This window comes from Bombina bombina, chromosome 4 (assembly GCF_027579735.1).
Source record: "Bombina bombina isolate aBomBom1 chromosome 4, aBomBom1.pri, whole genome shotgun sequence".
NCBI classification, from domain to species: Eukaryota; Metazoa; Chordata; class Amphibia; order Anura; family Bombinatoridae; genus Bombina; species Bombina bombina.
This window is the reverse complement of record NC_069502.1, coordinates 948,669,200-948,691,876: the sequence shown is the minus strand read 5'-3', so window position 1 is coordinate 948,691,876 and position 22,677 is coordinate 948,669,200. Positions and strand designations below refer to the sequence as shown.

The 22,677-nt window shown below is 41.6% G+C and overlaps 2 protein-coding genes across 2 annotated transcripts in view; one reads left to right on the top strand and one right to left on the bottom strand.

Annotated features, from left to right (window-relative positions):
- BUB1 (BUB1 mitotic checkpoint serine/threonine kinase) overlaps positions 1-18,121 on the top strand; it is a 126,510-nt gene extending 108,389 nt beyond the window's left edge. Inside the window, exon 24 of the mRNA XM_053712601.1 lies at positions 18,116-18,121. Within this exon, the coding sequence (XP_053568576.1) occupies positions 18,116-18,121 (6 nt within the window). The remainder of the gene's footprint in view (positions 1-18,115) is intronic.
- A 3,583-nt stretch (positions 18,122-21,704) lies between these two features.
- LOC128657571 (two pore calcium channel protein 1) overlaps positions 21,705-22,677 on the bottom strand; it is a 291,641-nt gene continuing 290,668 nt past the window's right edge. Inside the window, exon 19 of the mRNA XM_053711945.1 lies at positions 21,705-22,442. Within this exon, the coding sequence (XP_053567920.1) occupies positions 22,297-22,442 (146 nt within the window). The 3' untranslated portion in view covers positions 21,705-22,296. The remainder of the gene's footprint in view (positions 22,443-22,677) is intronic.

Sequence of the window (22,677 nt, the reverse complement as noted above, 5' to 3'; positions counted from 1 at the left end):
AGGCTGACATTATTCCTTATCTGGGGAGGGGTAAATCAGTATGCACTACATGTATGATAATGGTGTACCTGGAATTCTCTTTATATTGACTGCTATATGTGTCTAATATCATTTATGAGTATTATTTAGTATGGGCTAAACGCTGGGAGATGCGGTTGCTGGCTAAGAACGGTCATACATTTATCTGACCTAAGGGAGTACAGTTTTTTTTGTCATGCAGTTAGGCTTGATTTTGGTGCGACATGTTTATTTAAGAGGGGCTCATGGCTTCATATTTATTATAAACGACATGTTTGGTTTTTCCTTGCAACCCATGCGGGTCTCTGTAAAGGCTATTTTTGTGCGCTCAGACGCACAGTATCATCTGTATCGCATAGACAGCAAAGGCCTGGGCTCCGGTGGGGCCTAAGTTGTTTTGCCATTCGAAGGGTCTTAAAAGCTTCTAAAGCAGCAGCAGTGTATTCCGGGGGCAGGTATGCGCCACAGCAGAGCTGTGGTAAGGTGCAGGGGCCTGAATAAATAAAGTTTTTGTCATAACTTTTAAATCGCTTTATATTGTTTTTTTTACACATCTAAGCAAGCTGCTGCAATACTGTTAGAATATTTGGGGCACATTAAAACAATTTTTATTGCCACAAATGCTGTTTTGAAGATAACAGAAAAATTGTTGCGCTTTTATTATTTAAAGGCGCAGTACACTTTTTTTGTGTTAACATTTTTGTCTATATAATTTGAATTCAGAGCTCAATATTTTAAGTAATGAACGACTATTATTGCTAGTCTGTTTAACATGTCTGAACTCTATGTGTTTAGATGCAATTGTGGAACCCCCTCTTACTTTTCCCTGTACTGAAAGGGCCTTACAATGTAAAGCGCAGATTTTATGTAAAGAAAGTGTGTCTAAGGATGATAATCAGTCTGACGAGAATCAGGGTATACCGCCAAATTCTTCCCAAGCGTCACAACCTTTAACTCCCACCCAAGTGCCGCCTGGTTCTTCAACCGCGTCTAATTAATTTACTCTGCAGGATATGGCTGCAGTTATGTCAACCCTTACAGAGGTATTATCCAAGTTGCCAGTGTTACAGGGAAAACGCAGCAGGACAGAAGTCAATGTGAATACTGAGTCCTCTGATGCTTTGTTAGCTATTTCCGATGTACCCTCACAGGGATCTGATTTGGGGGTCAGGGAACTTCTGTCCGAGGGGGAACTTTCTGATTCGGGAAGTGTGTTGCCTCAGACGGACTCGGACGTCATGTCCTTTAGATTTAAGCTTGAACACCTCCGCCTGTTACTTCGGGAGGTTTTAGCGACTCTGGATGACTGTGACTCTATTGTGGTACCACCAGAGAAATTGTGTAAAATTGACAAATACTTAGAGGTACCTGCTTACACTGATGTTTTTCCGGTTCCTAAGAGAATTTCGGAGATTATTAAGAGGGAATGGGACAGACCGGGTATCCCGTTCTCACCTTCTCCTAATTTTAAGAAAATGTATCCCATATCTGACACTGTTCGGGACTCTTGGCAAACAGTCCCTAAGGTGGAGGGAGCTATATCTACCCTGGCTAAGCGTACAACTATTTCTATTGAGGACAGTTGTGCTTTCAAAGACCCTATGGATAAGGAATTGGAGGGTCTTCTAAACAAACTGTTTATTCATCAGGGTTTCCTTTTACAACCGACGGCCTGCATTGTACCAGTTACCACTGCGGCGGCCTTCTGGTTTGATGCATTGGAAGAGTCTCTTAAGACTGAGACTCCTTTAGATGATATTTTAGATTAAGGCTCTTAAGCTGGCAAATTCTTTAATTACAGATGCCGCCTTTCAGATTGCAAAATTGGCGGCTAAGAATGCCGGATTTGCCATTTTAGCGCATAGAGCGTTATGGTTAAAATCTTGGTCTGCTGATGTGTCATCTAAGTCAAAACGTTTGGCTATTCCTTTCAAAGGAAAAACCCTATTCGGGCCTGACTTGAAAGAGATTTCTGACATTACAGGAGGTAAGGGTCATCTCCTACCTCAGGATAGAACTGCTAAATTGAGGGGTAAACAAAATAATTTTCGTTCCTTTCGGAACTTTAAAGGAGCCCCCTCTTCTTCCTCGTCTTCCACCAAACAGGAAGGGAATTTTGCTCAGGCCAAATCTCCGTCTGGAGACCCAACCAGGCTTGGAACAAGGGTAAACAACCCAAAGAGCCCGCTGCTGCTACCAAGACAGCATGAATAGGCGGCCACTGATCTGGGACTGGATCTAGTAGGGGTCAGGCTTTCTCTCTTTGCCCAGGCTTGGGTAAGAGATGTTCAGGATCCTTGGACACTGGAAATCGTGTCCCAAGGGAGGGTATCAACTGGAATTCAAAAATTCTCTCCCAAGAGGGAGGTTTCTTCTTTCAAGATTGTCTGTAGACCAGATAAAAAGAGAGGCGTTCTTACATTGTGTAAAAGACCTCTCTACTATGGGAGTAATTTGTCCCGTTCCAATACTGGAACAGGGGCAGGGGTTTTACTCAAATCTCTTTGTGGTCCCCAAAAAAGAGGGCACGTTTCGTCCTATTTTAGATCTAAAAAGTCTAAACAAGTTTCTCAGTCCCATCCTTCAAGATGGAGACTATTCAAACAATTCTGCCATTGATCCAGGAGGGTCAATATATGACTACCGTGGACTTGAAGGATGCATATCTTCAGATTCCTATCCACAAGGATCATCACCAGTTCCTAAGGTTTGCCTTTCTGGACAAACATTTTCAGTTTGTGGCTCTTCCCTTCGGGTTGGCCACAGCACCCAGGATCTTGACAATGGTTCTAGGGTCACTTCTGGCGGTTCTCAGGCTGCGGGGCATTGCAGTGGCGCCTTATCTGGACGATATTCTGATCCAGGCGTCTTACCATCTGACAAAGTCTCATACAGACATGGTTCTGTCCTTTCTGAGGACTCACGGGTGGAAGGTGAATCTAGAAAAGAGTTCATTAATTCCACAGACAAGGGTTCCCTTCTTAGGAACTCTAATAGACTCCATATCTATGAAAATTATTCTTGACGGAGGTCAGAAAGTTAAAGATTCTGAATACATGCCAAACTCTTCAGTCCAATCCTCAGCCATCAGTGGCTCAGTGCATGGAGGTAATTGGATTGATGGTGGCGGCAATGGACATCATTCCGTTTGCTCGTTTTCATCTCAGGCCACTACAACTGTGCATGCTCAGGCAGTGGAATGGAGATTATGCAAATTTGTCTCCTCTGATAGATCTGGATCAGGAGACAAGAGACTCTCTTCTTTGGTGGTTGTCGCCGGAATATCTGTCCCAAAGGACGTGCTTCCGCAGACCCTCATGGGTTATAGTGACACTGGACGCCAGTCTACTAGGCTGGGGTGCAGTCTGGAATTCCATGAAGGCTCAGGGTGTGTGGACTCAGCCGGAGTCTCTAATTCCAATCAATATTCTGGAATTGAGAGCAATTCAGTTTGCTTCGGCCAATATTCAGTTTGCTTCGGCCAAATTCATCCGATTTCAGTCGGACAACATCACGACTGTGGCTTACATCAATCATCAGAGAGGAAGAAGGAGTTCCTTAGCCATGACAGAAGTATCCAAGATAATTCGGTGGGCGGAAGCTCACTCTTGTTATCTGTCAGAAATCTACATCCCAGGAGTGGACCAATGGGAAGCGGACTTTTTAAGCAGACAGACGTTTCATCCGGGGGAGTGGGAACTCCATCCGGAGGTCTTTGCCACTCTGATCCTCAGATGGGGCAGATCGGAATTGGATCTGAGGGCGTCTCGCCAGAATGCCAAGCTCCCAAGATACGGATCCAGGTCAAGGGATCCTCAGCCCGAACTGATAGATGCCTTTGCAGTGCCTTGGTCATTCAACCTAGCTTATGTGTTTACACCGTTTGCTCTCCTTCCCCGGGTGATTGCTCGGATCAAACAGGAGAGGGCTTCAGTAATTCTAATCGTGCCTGTGTGGCCTTACAGTACTTGGTATGCCGATCTAGTGGACATGTCCTCTCTGCCGCCGTGAAAGCTTCCATTGAGGTAGGACCTTCTCATTCAGGGACCCTTCCAACACCCAAATCTAGTTTCTCTGCAACTGACTGCTTGGAGATTGAACGCTTGATTTTATCTAAGCGGGGGTTCTCTGATTCGGTCATTGATACTTGATTCAGGCACGTAAGCCTGTTAATAGGAAGATCTACCATAAGATATGGCGTAAATATCTTTATTATATAATCCAAGGGCTACTCATGGAGTAGGGTTAGGATTCCCAGGATTCTGTCTTTTCTCCAAGAAGGATTGGAGAAAGGGTTATCAGCAAGTTCCTTAAAAGGGACAAATCTCCGCTTTGTCAATTTTACTACACAAACGTTTGGCAGATGTTCCAGACGTTCAGTCTTTTTGTCACGCTCTGACCAGAATCGAGCCTGTGTTTAGACCAATTGCTCCATCCTGGAGTTTGAATTTAGTTCTTAAAGGGACAGTCGACACCAGAATTTTTATTGTTTTAAAAGATAGATAATCCCTTTATTACCCATTTTCCAGTTTCTATTGTAAGGTGTATCCAGTCCACGGATCATCCATTACTTGTGGGATATTCTCCTTCCTAACAGGAAGCTGCAAGAGGATCACCCACAGCAGAGCTGTCTATATAGCTCCTCCCCTAACTGCCACTACCAGTCATTCTCTTGCAGCTCTCGACAACATAGGAAGTAGCTAGAGAGATGTGGTGAATTTATGTAGTTTATCTTCAATCAAAAGTTTATTATTTTCAAATGGTACCGAAGTTGTACTGTTTTAGCCTCAGGCAGAAAGTTGAAGAAGAGTCTGTCTGTGGTTTTTGATGATCTTAGCAGGTTGTAACTAAGATCCATTGCTGTTCTCACACATAACTGAAGAGATGAGGTAACTTCAGCTGGGGGAATGGCGTGCAGGGTCTCCTGCTATGAGGTATGTGCAGTTTAAATTTTTCTAGAGAAATGAATATGCTAGAAAATGCTGTTAATACCGGATTTATTTAAGGTAAGCCTGATTACAGTGATTTAATAACGACTAGTATCATGCTTGCTGTAAAAGGTAATATTCGTATTACTTTCTCACATTACTGAAATTAAGATAACGTTTGCTGGAAGTGTTTAAACGTTTTTTTCTACATATTGGTGATAAAACTTTATTGGGGCCCAGTTTTTTTCCACATGGCTGGCTAGATTTTGCCTAGGGATAGTTTTTTTATGGCCCTCTCACTGTGAGTACAGGTTGGGAGGGGCCTAATTTCAGGCCTAAATCATGCAGTAGTTTTTGCAGCTTGAGACTTCCAGCTTCCCTGAAGGAGTCCCCTGAACACTTAGGACCTCTACAAAGGGTTTTTGTGCCTTCAAAAGTCGTTGTATGGGCAGGTAGGGCCACAGCAGAGCTGTGGCAGTTTGTTGTGACTGTTAAAAAAACGTTTATCGTTTTTTTTTTTAATCCGGTTTTGAAACTAAGGGGTTAATCATCCATTTGCAAGTGGGTGCAATGCTCTGTTAGTCTATTATACACACTGTAAAAATTTCGTAAGATTTACTGCTTTTTATCACTGTTTTTCAATTTCGGACAAAATTTGTTTCTCTTAAAGGCACAGTACCGTTTTTATTTTTTGCTTGTTTACATTTATCAAAGTGTTTTCCAAGCTTGCTGGTCTCATTGCTAGTCTGTTTAAACATGTCTGACATAGAGGAAACTCCTTGTTCATTATGTTTAGAAGCCATTGTGGAACCCCCTCTTAGAATGTGTACCAAATGTACTGATTTTACTTTGTTATAAAGATCATTTTCTGTCTTTAAAAGATTTATCACCAGAGGAAATTGACAAGGGGGAAGTTATGCCGACTAACTCGCCCCACGTGTCAGAACCTTTGACTCCCGCTCAAGGGACTCCCAGTACATCTAGCGCGCCCATGGCGTTTACTTTACAAGACATGGCGGCAGTTATGGATCATTCCCTTACAGCGGTATTGTCCAAACTACCAGGGATACAAGGAAAGCGAGACAGCTCTGGGACTAAAAAAAATACAGAGCTCTCTGACGCTTTAGTAGCTATGTCTGATATCCCCTCACAATATACAGAAGCTGAAGCAGGGTGAGCTTCTTTCTGTGGGTGATTTTTCTGACTCAGGGAACATGCTTCAACCTGATTCTGATATGTCTACATTTAAATTTAAGCTTGAACACCTCCGCGTGTTGCTCAGGGAGGTTTTAGCTACTCTGGATGACTGTGACACCATTATAGTGCCAGAGAAATTGTGTAGATTGGATAAATACTATGCAGTGCCTGTTTACACTGATGTTTTTCCAATACCTAAAAGGTTTTCAGAAATTATTACTAAGGAATGGGATAGACCAGGTGTACCGTTCTCTCCCCCTCCTATTTGTAAGAAAAATGTTTCCAATAGATGCTGCTACACGGGAATTATGGCAAACGGTCCCTAAGGTGGAGGGAGCAGTTTCTACCCTAGCTAAGCATACAACTATTCCCGTCTAGGATGGTTGTGCTTTCCTAGATCCAATGGATAAAAGTTAGAGGGTTACCTTAAGAAAATGTTTATTCAACAAGGTTTTATTCTCCAGCCTCTTGCATGCATTGCCCCGGTCACTGCTGCTGCGGCCTTCTGGTTTGAGTCTCTGGAAGAGGCCTTACAGGTAGAAACTCCATTGGATGATATACTTGACAAGCTTAAAGCGCTTAAGATAGCCAATTCATTTGTTTCTGACGCCGTTGTTCATTTAACTAAACGAACGGCTAAGAACTCAGGTTTTGCTATACAGGCGCATAAGGAGCTATGGCTTAAATCCTGGTCAGCTGACGTTACTTCAAAGTCTAAGCTTCTCAACATTCCCTTCAAGGGGCAGACCCTATTCGGGCCTGGACTGAAGGAGATAATTTCTTATATTACTGGAGGAAAAGGTCATGCCCTTCCTCAGGATAGGTCTAATAAATTAAGCACCAAACAAACTAATTGTCGTGCCTTTCGAAACTTTAAGACGAGCGCGGCATCAACTCCCTCTAATGCAAAACAAGAGGGAAATTTTGCCCAGTCCAAGCCGGTCTGGAGACCTAACCAGGCCTGGAACAAAGGTAAGCAGGCCAAGAAGCCTGCTGCTGCCTCTAAGACAGCATGAAAGATCAGCCCCCGACCCGGTAATGGATCTAGTAGGGGGCAGACTTTCTCTCTTCGCCCAGGCTTGGGCAAGGGATGTCCAGGATCCCTGGGCGTTGGAAATTGTGTCCCAGGGATATCTTCTGGACTTCAAAGCTTCTTCCCCAAAAGGAAGATTTCACCTCTCACATTTATCTGCAGACCAGATAAAGAGAGAGGCATTCTTACATTGTGTTCAAGACCTCCTAGTTATGGGAGTGATCCACCCAGTTCCAAAGGAGGAACAGGGGCAAGGCTTCTATTCAAATCTCTTTGTGGTTCCCAAGAAAGAGGGAACCTTCAGACCAATCTTAGATCTCAAGATCCTAAACAAATTTCTCAGGGTTCCATCTTTCAAGATGGAGACTATTCGAACCTTCCTACCTATGATCCAGGAGGGTCAATACATGACTACCGTGGACTTAAAGGATGCTTATCTTCACATTCCGATACACAAAGATCATCATTGGTTTCTCAGGTTCGCCTTCCTAGACAGGCATTACCAGTTTGTGGCTCTTCCCTTTGGGTTAGCTATGGCACCAATAATCTTTACGAAGGTTCTGGGGTCACTTCTGGTGGTCCTAAGGCCGCGGGGCATAGCAGTAGCCCCTTACTTGGACGACATTCTGATACAGGCGTTGAATTTCCAAATTGCCAAGTCCCATACGGACATTGTTCTGGCATTCCTGAGGTCTCATGGGTGGAAAGTGAACGAAAAGAAGAGTTCTCTATCCCCTCTCACAAGAGTTTCCTTCCTGGGAACTCTGATAGATTCTGTAGAAATGAGGATTTACCTGACAGAGGACAGGTTGTCAAAACTTCTAAATTCCTGCCGTGCTCTTTATTATACTTCTCGCCCTTCGGTGGCTCAGTGTATGGAAGTAATCGGCTTAATGGTAGCGGCAATGGACATAGTTCCGTTTGCCCGCCTACATCTCAGACCGCTGCAACTCTGCATGCTCAGTCAGTGAAATGGGGATTACACAGATTTGTCCCCTCTACTAAATCTGGATCAAGAGACCAGGGTTTCTCTTCTCTGGTGGCTATCTCGGGTCCATCTGTCCAAAGGTATGAGCTTCCGCAGGCCAGATTGGACAATAGTAACAACAGATGCCAGCCTTCTGGGCTGGGGTGCAGTCTGGAACTCTCTGAAGGCTCAGGGGTCGTGGAATCAGGAGGAGGCACTCCTTCCAATAAACATTCTGGAATTAAGAGCGATATTCAATGCTCTTCAGGCTTGGCCTCAGCTAGCGGCAGTGAGGTTCATCAGATTTCAGTCGGACAACATCACGACTGTAGCTTACATCAACCATCAAGGGGGAACAAGGAGTTCCCTAGCGATGTTGGAGGTTTCAAAGATAATTCAATGGGCAGAGATTCACTCTTGCCATCTATCAGCTATCCATATCCCAGGAGTAGAGAACTGGGAGGCAGATTTTCTAAGTCGTCTGACTTTTCATCCAGGGGAGTGGGAGCTCCATCCGGAGGTGTTTGCACAGTTGATTCAACGTTGGGGCAAACCAGAACTGGATCTCATGGCGTCTCACCAGAACGCCAAGCTTCCTTGTTACGGATCCAGGTCCAGGGATCCCGCTCTGATAGATGCTCTAGCAGCACCTTGGTCCTTCAACCTGGCTTATGTGTTTCCACCGTTTCCTCTGCTCCCTCGTCCGATTGCCAAGATCAAACAGGAGAGAGCATCTGTAATTTTGATAGCACCTGCGTGGCCACGCATGGCTTGGTATGCAGATCTGGTGGACATGTCATCCTTTCCACCATGGACTCTGCCTCTGAAGCAGGACCTTCTACTTCAGGGTCCTTTCAACCATCCAAATCTAATTTCTCTGCGGCTGACTGCTTGGAGATTGAATGCTTGATTTTATTAAAGCGTGGTTTCTCCGAGTCGGTCATTGATACCTTAATACAGGCGCGAAAGCCTGTCACCAGGAAAATCTATCATAAGATATGGTGTAAATATCTTCATTGGTGTGAATCCAAGGGTTACTCATGGAGTAAGGTCAGGATTCCTAGGATATTATCTTTTCTCCAAGAAGGATTGGAGAAGGGTTTGTCAGCTAGTTCCTTAAAAGGACAGATTTCTGCTCTGTCTATTCTTTTGCACAAACGTCTGGCTGAGGTTCCAGATGTGCAGGCGTTTTGTCAGGCTTTAGTCAGAATCAAGCCTGTGTTTAAACCTGTTGCTCCGCCTTGGAGTTTAAATTTAGTTCTTAAGGTTCTTCAAGGGTACCAAACCTGTTTTTTTACCTAAGGTGGTATCTCATAAAAATATCAATCAGGAGATTGTTGTACCGTCACTGTGTCCTAATCCTTCTTCAAAGAAGGAACGTCTTTTACACAATCTTGACGTGGTTCGTGCTTTAAAGTTTTATTTACAAGCTACTAAAGATTTTCGTCAAACATCTGCATTGTTTGTTGTCTACTCTGGACAGAGGAGAGGCCAAAAGGCTTCGGCAACCTCTCTTTCTTTTTGACTAAGGAGTATAATACGCTTAGCTTTTGAGACTGCTGGCCAGCAGCCTCCTGAAAGGATTACAGCTCATTCTACTAGAGCGGTAGCTTCCACATGGGCTTTTAAAAATCAGGCTTCTGTTGAACAGATTTGTAAGGCGGCGACTTGGTCTTCGCTTCATACTTTTTCAAAGTTCTATAAATGTTATACTTTTGCTTCTTCGGAGGCTATTTTTGGGAGAAAGGTCTTACAAGCAGTGGTGCCTTCCGTTTAAGTTCCTGCCTTGTCCCTCCCTTCATCCGTGTCCTAAAGCTTTGGTATTGGTATCCCACAAGTAATGGATGAACCCGTGGACTGGATACACCTTTACAAGAGAAAACAAAATTTATGCTTACCTGATAAATTTATTTCTCTTGTGGTGTATCCAGTCCACGGCCCACCCTGTCATTTTAAGGCAGGTGTTTTTTATTTTTAAACTACAGTCACCACTGCACCCTATAGTTTCTCCTTTTTTTCTTGCTTGTCTTCGGTCGAATGACTGGGGGTGGCAGTTAGGGGAGGGGCTATATAGACAGCTCTGCTGTGGGTGATCCTCTTGCAGCTTCCTGTTGGGAAGGAGAATATCCCACAAGTAATGGATGAACCCGTGGACTGGATACATAACAAGAGAAATAAAATTATCAGGTAAGCATAAATCTTGTTTTTTTCCACTTGCAGAAGATGTAAGGGCTGCAACTACACTAAAAGAGTACATAAAACTTTTTACTTCTCAATTACTGGAAAGGAATTTAAACTCAAAAGTTTTATAACATGCAAAATGTAATATGTATGACAATGTGGCTGTAAGTGCCAATATTTAGGACAGACCAGCAGATTTCTCAATACTAGGATCTTGGAACACTTAAAATTGAAAAAGAACATGACGATTATGGGGTACCCTTGCACTACAATAGTTGTAAAGAATATAAGACAGAATCATTTCTTTGGTTAGGGATAGAAAAAGTGTCTACTCATTGGAGGAAAGGGAAAATCTAGAGAACTTTAGTTTATACATACCTTAAAACATTTGCTCATTGGGGTTTAAACAAGGACATTAGAATTGCTGCATTTATATAACACTTATAGGAGTCACCTTTGGTTCCCATTAATATATGAACATTGCGAACCCTATGTATGTATTTAATTGCCTTTTAAGTTTGAGGTTCTTTTTATTCATGTTCTCTCTTTATGTGTTTAGAGATTGAATATACAGTACTAATGATTTGATAAAGACTCCATCGCTATGATTCGACAGTTTCAAACATGTGACATAACCTCAACATAACGGACCTGCTTGGGAACTGAACACTCTTCACTACTCGATTGAGAACAGAGTCGACGTAAGATCAAACACACCTCCTAGATTCAAATAGTCAAATGTTTCTATTGAATGTTTTTACTGAATGTTCATATTGAATGAATTTTAAAAACATGATTGGCTTTTGTTGTATAAATATAATTGTTGATGTATATACTTAAATGATTTCTGCTTAGCAATGTTAATTCATAATATTATATTTATTGTTCACATATTTACTTTAATTTTTTTGCTACTTAGAGATACGGGTGTAAATCCAGTTACGTCACTTTGTGACGTCACGGATAGCGTGAAAATTGTTATTTAAACCGCCTGTGTTAGCTGAAATGTATATGCACTTTGTCAGCATACTTTTACTGATTTTAATCGCTCTTGAGAAAGACGGACTGTTGCAGTTGAAACACATTGAGCACTAAATTTTTTTTTTACCCTATAAGTAATATGCTTTTTTTTTTATTTTTAAGGAGCCCAACACCAAAATCTAACTTGTGAGTATACTGTATATAACTTACTCCACATATATTGGTGGATATTGCATGATTGTGAACGTTTCTACACAGAATTACTGGCTGAGCCTGATTGTGACTCCCCTTCTGTGGATCAACACCTCCAAACATTTGTACATTTTCAAGTCAGTCCGGGAGAAATCTGAGGGACGGTTGCGGTCACAGCTTCAGAGGAGAGCATTTATTTCATCCATTGTGTTACCATTGTATTTTCTTGCATAATAGGACAGTCTGGGAAAGTGGCCCCGACCGTTCCTGAAATTGGGGAAAAATCTTGAATGGAAAGCCTTATGAAGGGAAGATTTTGCTTTTCCCAGAGAGGCAGATACTCCCACATATTTTTTTACATCCTTAAAAAAAAATGACTCACCAAAATGTTTTATGTCAGATAAAGGGCCCCATTCTAAAGAGGCCATATCTGATAATTTTGGATCTATCTTTAGTAAAAGTGCTCTTCTCCTATCCATATTGATGGCAGTGTTAGCATATATGACCTTTTTAACCCATTCTCTTGATGGTGGGGTCTAAAGTGACATAATATAAAACAGTTGGGTTAGAGATTTCAAAAATCTTAGTAAGGGGTCTAGAAATGTCTAGCAATTTATCCTGGCAGTTACGCCAGGATCTATTGATCAGTTTACATGGATCTTTCCCAGGTTGAGCTAGAAATGTATGACTTTTATCATATATAGTAGGAGTATTAGAGTATTTGTAAAATAAGGAGGGTCTTACAAATCTCCAAATCCATCAGCCTCCTGAGCCAGAAATCTAAATACTCAGCAATATTGTCAGAGGGAAACCACTCTAGCAAGGGTGCTGGATTTCCTCTGGATTAAAGAGAGGTTTTCCCTGTTCATCAATGTTTCTTCTAAGGCCAGTTATGTGTGCGTCCCAGCTGTTTCACTTCCATATTTTACCTCACTCTCTCAAGGAGGAATACATTTGAGTTTGGGATTCTGGGAAAATAGGGAGGTTCAAAGCTCTGGTATGTAGGGGTGTTTTGCCTCCTCCTAGTGGACAGGTAGTGTAAACCCACATGTGATGATCTCATGGAAAAATAATAAAATTTTCATCTGGTGACTTCTAGAAAATACTTGAGAGTGCACAACACATTACATCAACTCTGAGGAAAAAAAACAATTTATGCTTACCTGATAAATTATTTTCTTTCTTGGCAGTGAGAGGCCACAAATTAATTAATTTACATATTGGAAAATACTTAACCTAGGCCACCAGGAGACACCCCAAACAAGCATTAAATATCCCCCCCCCCCCCACTTCCTCTACCCTCCCAGTAGTTCAAGCTGAAGATAAAGAAAGTAGAGAGATACAAGGGGTATAGAGGTGCCAAAGACTGCTGCCACTACATGAATTCAGGGTGGGTTTGTGGACTCTCACTACCAAGAAAGAAAATAATTTATCAGGTAAGCATAAATAATGTTTTCTTTCTGATAGTAGTGAGAGTCCGTGAATTCATTCATTTACCTATGGGAAACTAATACCCAAGTTGAGGAAGACACGATTGAATAGGGAGGGAAAGGTAAGGAAAGTAATCCTAAGTAATATGAACCTTTCTCCCAAAAGATGCCTCAGCTGAGGCAAAAACATAAAATTTGTAAAAGTGTGCAATGAGGACCAAGTAGCACCCTTGCAAATCTGTTCAACTGAAGCTTTATTCTTCAAGGCACAAGAAGACACAGCACGTGTAGAATGTGCTATAATCCTAGATGGAGGTTGTTGGCCCACTACATCATATGCCATGTGACTCAAACTTCTGAGCCATAATGAAAGGGTGACAGCAGTGGCCTTCTGACCTTTGCGCTTACCAGAATGCAGGATGAATAATGACATTGCCTGATGGAAGTCTTTGGTAGCCTGAAGATAGAACTTTAAGGCTCTAACCACATCCAAATTGTGAAGTAACCTCTCCTTGGACAAAGAAGAGTTTGGAGAAAAAGACAGAAAAACAATCTCCTGATTTATATTGAGTAGAAACCCCAACTTAGTTTGTAAAACAGCTTTGTCCACACAGAATATTAGATAACACGGTTCACACTGAAGAACAGATAACTCAAACTTTACAAGCAGAAGAAATCGCTAAAAAAAATTAAACAAAAGTTTAATATCAAGAGAATGCATAGGTTCAAACAAAGCCTGTTGAAGAATTTTAAGAACAAGATTAAGACTCCAAGGAGGAGCAACAGGTCTGAAAACAGGTCTAATTCTAACAATAGTCTGAACAAAAGACAACATCTGGCAACTGTGCAAATTTGTTATGTAACAAAACAGAAAGTGCAGAAATCTGACCTTTAAGAGAACTGTCCGACAGGTCTCCAAACCTTGCTGAAGAAATTTAAGGATCTGCGAAATCTTTACCTTATGCCAGGGCAATCCTCTTTCCGCACACCAAGATAGATAAGTTCTCCAAATCTTGTGGTAAATATGTCTGGTCAGAGAAACATCTTTTAGATAGAACTAAGTGTTCAGTCTCCATGCAATCAGCTTCAGAGGGTCTAGATTTTGATAGAAGAAAGGACCTTGCTGAAAAAGGTCTGACCTCTGAGGCAACCTCCTGGGTGGAGTAGAGGACATTCTCACTAGATCTGCATAACGAGTTCTGCGAAGCTATGCTGGATCAATGAGGTTTGCATAAAATCCCTTGTTTGATCCGAGCAATAACTCAGGGAAGAACAACAACTGGTGGAAAGAGGTACACTAGATTGAAGTGCCACTTTACTGCTAAGGCATCCACTAATTCTGCTAGAGGATCCCTTGACCTCGAGTCATACAATGGAAGCTTGGCATTTAGACGGGAGGCCATCAGGTCTATCTACGGACACCCCTACCTGCGAGTGAACCCAGAGACCATATCCCTGAGTGTAGAGTTTGTCTGCTTAGAAAATCGGTTTCCCAATTCTCCACACCTGGAATGTGGATAACTGATATCCGATATGCGAGAGACCTCCATCGCCAGCGAACTCGTGTTCCGCCATGATGGTTGATGGAAGCCACCATGGTAATATTGTCTGATTGGAATCATATTAAATGGATGGAATGCAACTGGTGCCATGACTGCAGATTGAAAGCTTCACTTCCTCTGGATGCCAAGTCCCCTGAGTTCTGAGCAAACCTCAGACAGAGCCCCAGGCCTGTCAGACTCGCGTCTGTTGTAACAATCTCCCAGGACAGACGTAGGAAGCACATTCCCTAGGCTACTGAGAAAGCCACCAAGAAAGAGATCCTCTTGTCACAGGATCCAGGCAGATCACTTGGGACAGGTCTGAGTGGTCTCCCTTCCACTGACTTAACATACACAACTGAAGAGGTCTCAGATGAAAGCGAGCAAATGGAATAGTATACAAAGCCGCCACCATAAGACCTACTACATCCATACACTGAGCCACCAATGGACGGGTAGTGGATTGAAGAAGTGACAGTCAGCTTGAAGCTTCTCCAGCCATTAGTACGAAGGTACCAAAGTAGTTTCTTCATGTGAGATCTTGCCAAATGTAAAGATGGAGCTTGAACCAATATGTCATCTAAGTAAGGAGCTGCAGCCATCCCCTGTAGTCTGACTACAGCAAGAAGAGCTCCCAGAACTTTTGTAAAAATTCTTGGAGCAGTAGCTAACCCAAAAGTAAGCCCTTTGTTTCTCTGGTCTTCCCGAGATCCTGGAGAGGAGAAACCTCCCACTTGGAGGACGTAATGGAAAACCTTCTGTATCCCTGAGAGATAATGTCCAGAACCCAGGGGTTCTGAATATTTTGAGCCCACATTTTTTGAAACAGAGATTGTCTGTCCTCTACACAATCCAAGCCCGGATTGGGGGCCAAACCTACATACAGATTTATTATCAGGGTTAGGCTTCTTGGGCTGCTTGTTCTTTTTGGCCAAATATTGAGAAGGTCTCCAGGTACTCCTGGGTTGGTCTAGCTTGGAAAAGTCTGCATTGATCTGAGCTCTATTCTGGCAAAAGAATTGAAAATTCCAAGAAGAGCGCACCATGGACTTGGCTTTATTGTCCGGCTGAAGAAAAGCCCCTTTTTCTCCAGTGACAGTGGAGATGATGGAATCTAAACCTGGGCCAAATAAGGTCTTACCCTTGAAGGCCAGAGAAAGGTGTCTGGACTTAGAAACCATATTCGCAGACCAGGACTGTAGCCAGAAGGCCTGTCTAGAAAGTACAGTGAAACCAGAAGACAGCATTAAGGTCTACAATTTGCATAACTGCGTCACAGATAAAGGAATTGGCCATCTTCAAGGCTTTAATGTGATCCTGAATCTCTTACAATGGAGATTCGACTGAGATCAGATTAGACAGAGAGTCAGACCAGAAAGTAGTTGCACCCACAACTGCCGCAATAGCTGCAGCAGGCTGAAAAAGCAAACCCATTTGAAGGAACATGCGTCTCAGGTATCCTTCCAGTTTTCTATCCATGGGATCTTTAACGGACATGCTATCCTCTAGAGGAATAGTGGTATGCTTAGCTAAAGTGGAAATGGCACCATCTACCTTAGGTACCATACTGCACGTCTACAAAAAAAGAATCAGGGACTGTGGAAATCTTCTTAAAGTTTGGAGATGGAGAGAAGGGCATTCCAGGTTTCTCCCATTCTTTAGATATGACTTCTTGAAAAAGCCCATGTGGGGGAAACGTACGTCAGAGTTGCTTATCGATTAGGACACAGCACGTAAGGCAGGACTCCTTGAACGCAACTGAACTATTTTGATCCAAGATCAGCTTGGAACGCTGAGTTGTCACGGCATTCCTTCAGCTGTAGATCATGCACTTGTAATACAAGTGTGCTTATACATTGTCCTTTATGCTTTATTATGTTTTTATGTATTTTAAATAAATGTTTACCTGGATCCTGCAGTCTCCTGTTATTTAACCTGTCAGAGGAGTGGGAAATGATTGAGTGTATACAAATGAGAGCTCAGTCATTAGCTCTCAAGTGTGTGTGTGTATGGTCCTGTAAGTATTCACATATGCCGTCTGTATCACAGAACTTCACTATTTTGTATATCTTTCTCTTAAAGGGACACTCAAGTCAAAATTAAACTTCATGATTCAGATACAGCATGCAATTATAAACAACTTTTCAATTTACTTCCATTAACAAAATGTGCACAGTCATATAATATTTACACTTTTTGAGTCACCAGCTCCTACTGAGCATGTGCAAGAGTTCAAAGCATATACGTATATGCATTTGTGATTGGCTGATGGCTGTCACATGATACAGGGGGAGTGGAAATAGACATAACTTTGCAATTTAATTTTTATAAAAAATCTACTCAGTGGCGTCACTAGGGTTGGTGTCACCCGGTGCGGTAAGTTATGGTGTCACCACCCCCCCCAGAAAGCAGACACACAAAAACACAGGCAAACACACATACAAACACTCAGACACACTTAAAAACATACTCAGATGCACACACAAACACTCAGAAACACACTCAGACACACACACAAACACAAAAACTCAGACACACACTTACAAAATATGTAAACTGGACTGCATTAATTATAAAGCGCATGCCTAGAGCTGCTCCCTGGCTCAGCAGAGCATCAAATGAAAGATAAACAGAGCACTCTAAAAATAAATCACTAAAGAAAAGGTTTAGGCGCAAACTATGAAAATTCTGCTCTCTGACTCTGTTCCAAGTCTGTCAGTGCACAGCCCCGGGCCGCGTGCCTACCGCTTCTTATGGCCAATCACCTCTGCACTCTGCCCACCCCCAGACCCCCGCCCGCCCTCCTACCTGTTCAGTGTGCACTTAGTGTACCGTAACCATAATGGTCTGGTGGGCATCATACGTGGCTCCTTCACTTTAAAGACAGTGTTAAACAGTCATGCGGTCAGGTGCCAGGCATCCCCTCATGATTTGCCAGTTCCCATTTAGAGAGACAGCACAGCAGTGAGTGACTCCACTGCTCCACATGTCACTGAGCAGTGAGCACAGATAGGCAGGCAGGTTTAGGAAAGCAGCGCAACTTTGCAAGCCCCACGGCATGCCCACAACATTCATAGCGAAATTGGGCAGGGGAGAAGCAAAGTACAAACAAGCAAAAGCAGCCGGGAAAACTATTTGTTGAAATTGCAGCACTGGCTCAAGGGGCAAAAAAAATTGTGTGTCTACAACTTCCCCAGTCCCACCAATGTTCACAAATGCCAGCCCCTCTAAAAAAAATAAATCTATGCATCTCAACATTGTATTTCTTTGAATTTCAATAAAATTAAAAAAAAAAAAAAAAAAGTTTTTTTTTTTGGTGTCACCCGGGTGCGGCCCGCCCCCCCCCGCCCCCCCCCTAGTGACGCCACTGAATCTACTACTCATTTGAAGTTCAGACTAAGTGCTATTGCATTGTCTTCTTATCATGCATTTGTTGATTATGCAAATCTACTGTATTGACTGGTCCTTTAATTTGAGGATTCCGGTGTGGAAAAGTGAAGGTCTTAAAGGGACATTTTCTTAAAGCGACATTTTATCAAGATTGACCCAGTCAAAAAAAAAAAAAACAGTCTAAAAAACTATATCCTTTAATATATACCTATAACAAGTGCACATTATTGAAAATTACTATTGTTTTATTTCATTAGATATGATATCTGTCATAAAGGAAGGAACATGAAAAACCTCTAGGGATTTAACTTTGTTTTGAAAAACCATATCTAACTTGTGAACCCTCATTTCCTCAGCAGGTTTAGGTTCAGGGATGTCCAGGGTGGACAGAACCTCTTAAGTAGATATCTCAGATGTTAAAGTTTGAACTGAAAGTTAACATCCTCTGCCTCTACCCTCTTTTTAGTGGAGGAACAGGATGATTATAGTTCACCCTAAGAACTCACCGAGGAATCTTCACATCAGAAAGTTCAGAATGACTGACCGCTGAAGCCTCCATAGAGCTATCGGTCCTAGATTCTGATGCGCCATGCTTAACCTTCCTCTTCCCTGCAACAGGAAATGCGCTAAGGGCAGCAGTTTTGTCTGATTGTCTCTGCTCAGTCAAATCAATAAGCAGGGCAACAACTACAGATGATGTGTGGGGAATGGAGTCGCAGAGCACTGCATGTGAGGGACCTAGGGAGGGAGAAGGAGGCTGAGCTGTGGGTATATCAGGGTTAACAGATCCCTGCGAAGTCACAGGGGTTGTAACATTAACCTAAGAAAGTGCAGGAGACTTGCTACTAGACCCACTTGAATGAGACTGCAGTACAGAGGAGAGGCATGCATTACACAATTGTGCAGAGGACTGATCTCCTCTAGAAAGAGACTAGATTGTGAGTCCTCCATAGTCTTAGGATATAGCCCATAAACGTCCAGCTATTTCTAAAGGCGATCACCCCCAATGCTTGCCCAGAGTTACTTATCACCTCTATGAACAGCTGGATAGTAAACCGCTTCTGCTGTGATCTGTGTGCCAACCTTGCTGCTTAGATCTGAGCCGAGTGAAGACACACCAGTTAATGACGGCATCACGAACCCCCGCACTGAGCTAAGAACATGCCCCTAGAAGGACGCTTCAAAACAATGTTAATAATGGTGCCCTGAAAGATTGCGTGCAGAAATAATTGACCACTTTGGCCTGCAAGTGGTGCAGGACTCTCCCTGTGACCCACTGTTATGAATTCATAGCCCCTTCATGTAGCACGTGAAGGCTCCGTTATTCTGTGAATAGCTGATCATCGCCATTTATATTGTGCATCCAAGCATCCCTTAGCACTCCTTTCCTCAGAAGTGCAATAAAAGGTGTTAGGGTAATGCACATAAAATGCCCACCCCCACTGGCAGCTATAGGGCTCCATAGTCTTTCTACCCCTGTGATCAGTGTCCCCATGAAACAGGAAGGGTCCCCATGGAACAAGCGATATAAGGGAGTCCGAAGTCTTCAGTGGCTTCTTCTGTCCGCTGCATTCTCTGATCCTCCGTGTCTGACAGCCTTATCTTTAATCTGACAGGGACATGCAGTACAAAGGAAAATCAGTGTAACTAACATTGTTTGCCTGAAATAGCTTCTATCTACTGGAAGGAGGCATGGGAACTTCCCAATGTGACAGCCAGAGCTAACATTCACCAAGACTCTAATAAGAGAATTATATGGCTACAGCTCCTCTATCCTCTCTTGAAGGAAAACTCCATTAAATAAGAACTTCAGCAAGTCACCTCTCTCTGCCACCTCTATGACACGAGGCAAAGAACTACTGGGAGGGTAGAGGAAGTGGGAGGGATATTTAATGCTTGTTTGGGGTGTCTTTGCCTCCTCCTAGTGGCCAGGTGAAGTATTTTCCCCATAGGTAAATGAATGAGTTTGTGGAATCTCACTGCCATTAGGAAGAAAGTAACTCCCTTTCATTATGAATATTTTAGGCATAATGAAGGGACAATATTACATTTGATTATCTGCTTATCTGGACCTTATCCGGGTGAGAAAACCATACAAGAGAACTAGACTTCTGGTAACAGCTCGATTTAAAGGACAAAGTCAAAAATAAACTTTAATGATTCAGGTAGGCCTCCAATTTTAAACAACTTATGTACTTTTATGATCTAATTTGCTTTGTTCTGTTAGTATCATTATTAGTATCAGTATTGAAAAGCATACCTAGGAAGGCCCAGGAGCAGCATTGCACTACTTGGAGCAAACTGCTGATTGGTGGCTGCACATATGTGCCTCTTGTTATTGGCTCACCCAATGTGCTCATCTAGTGCTCAGTGATGCTTTGCTGCTCCTGAGTTTACCTAGGTATGCTTACAAAGGATACCAAAAGAATTTGTTAATAGAAGTTGGAAACCTGTTACAAATGTTATAATCTATCTGAATCATGAAGAAAAGGGAACACATCAAAATGTAATTCATTTATTCAAATGTTTTGTCCTAAAATGTAACTATCATAGGACACGGTCGCCAGATATGTAGGGTGGGCACCCTCTCCAACAGGTGGCATTGGTCTGAAGCAAGACTTTAGCTAGTCTGAGGAGACCGAGATCCCACCTGGTAAGTTATTTATTATTTGTATCTATAATTATCATAGATAATAGGGATTTGGTTACATTCATAATAATAAAAAAAACTCTCCAACACATTAACACAAACAATTATAGTTGTTTGTTAACAAGCTGTTAATGATGTTAAATTTCAATATTATCTTTATTTATAAATAATCAATTTGTAAATGAATTCAAAAAATGGATAGTAACAACAATGCCAACATATACTGATTCCAAATGTATCTAATGACATTACACTGGAGTTGGAACGATCATTAAAGGAATAGTCTGGTCAAAGTTAAACTTTCATGATTCAGATAGAGCATGCAATTTTAATCAACTTTCTAATTTACTACTATTATCTAATCTGTTTCATTCTCTTGGTATCTTTATTTGAATGTAAGTTTACAAGCCAGTCCATTTGTGGTTCAGCACCTGGGTAGCACTAGCTGATTGGTGGCTACATTTAGACACCAATCAGAAAGTGCTACCCAGGTGCTGAACCAAAACTGGTCCGGTTCCTATGCGTACATTCTTGCTTTTTCAAATAACGATACCAAGAGAACGAAGTCAAATTAATAATAGGAGAAAATTAGAAAGTTGCTTAAAATTGCCTGCTCTATATGAATCATGAAAGTTTAATTTTGACTAGACTATCCCTTTAAGTGTAAATTATATCTAGATCTTTTAAGATGTTAGCAGATGAGATGTCACAAGATCTTTATCATTTAAACCAGTAATTAATTTAGAAAAGGCATAATACAAAATAAACAAGTATCACCTCACTTGTGTTACTTAAGTTTTAAGTACAATGACTCAATGATTCCATTAAAATTATTAACTGTAAGACATGAATAATGTAAGATATATTGTCAGCGATCAATAATTAGCTTATTTTTCTGTCCTTTTTTCACAACTATGACATCACCAGACAAATTTCACTGGTTAATGTTTTTTTCCCCGTAGTATGTTTCCAATGACTTGTTATACCAGCAGTAGAGTACAAAATGTATAATAAATTACTCCTTTAGGTTTAATGTTGCATATGAAATAGCTGTTTTTGTACTTTTAAACCACAACCCATTTTAAAAAGGTTGAGCTTGTTTATTTTATCAATATCTGTACCTACAAGGCTTCCTTTTACCTAGCTGTATACCAAAGCCCAAACAACACAGTTGCCACAAAATAAACAGATGTGGATTAACAGCACTGAAAACATACATAACATTTTTTATTTATGAAATCATTTTTGAAAAATCTATTCCCTTTTCTCTTCCAAATTTTTTTCAAAAATTCCTTGTTGACTGTATCAACAGTGCAACATAAAGCCATATTAAACTGCTCTTTAAAACAGAAGGTCTAATCAAGGTAGGGGATGCCATATGATAGAATAGGGTTGATTGCTTAAATTGTGATAGAAATATTGTGGAAAAGTTAGGTAAGAGAATGGTGAAAAAGTAAGATTAGTAGTCGCCTGTGTAAAGGAAGTGTCTAGACATTAGTACGTTAAGTGCAGGTTAAAAGATCATTTTGGCAAAAGTGAATCATTTATTGTGAATGTAACTGGCTACACTCTTTTTAGTTACACTTTATTCTTTGGTATTTTCCCTTTTTCTTAGTAAAAAAAAAAAAACAATAAAAAAATAGATTAGCATTAAGAATGTTTAGTAGAAAATACAACCCTGATTTATAAAGCTTGTTTCTTGCTTATGGAAATCAGTTTCTGAATGTACAGGGTGTGGTGTTCAAGCCTATAAATTCCAGTCTCATAGCAATTCACACAACTTTATTACTAAGCAGCAGTGTCAAATGTAGGCTTTTGTGGATAAATATCATTGGGGGACAAATTTAATATTTCCTCCATTGGGGGACCTTCGTCTTCTGGGGGAATCTCTGCCTCAAACATTCTCTGCAACAATGCGTCCACTGTCCGGTATCCTGAAAAACATTAGCACATCCTCTTTAGCTCACGTGTGACGTACTGCTGACATTACTGTATAGAATGTATATAATAAATATCCTTATTCTGACTGTCTAACAAGCATGGCTTTTTGCTGAAAATTCTACAGTTTGAAACCATTTTAATCCATTGGAAAACCCAACAATATTCAATGATTCAACACTGGTATTTTAATCCTTAAAGGGATACTAAACCCAATATTTTTCTTTAATG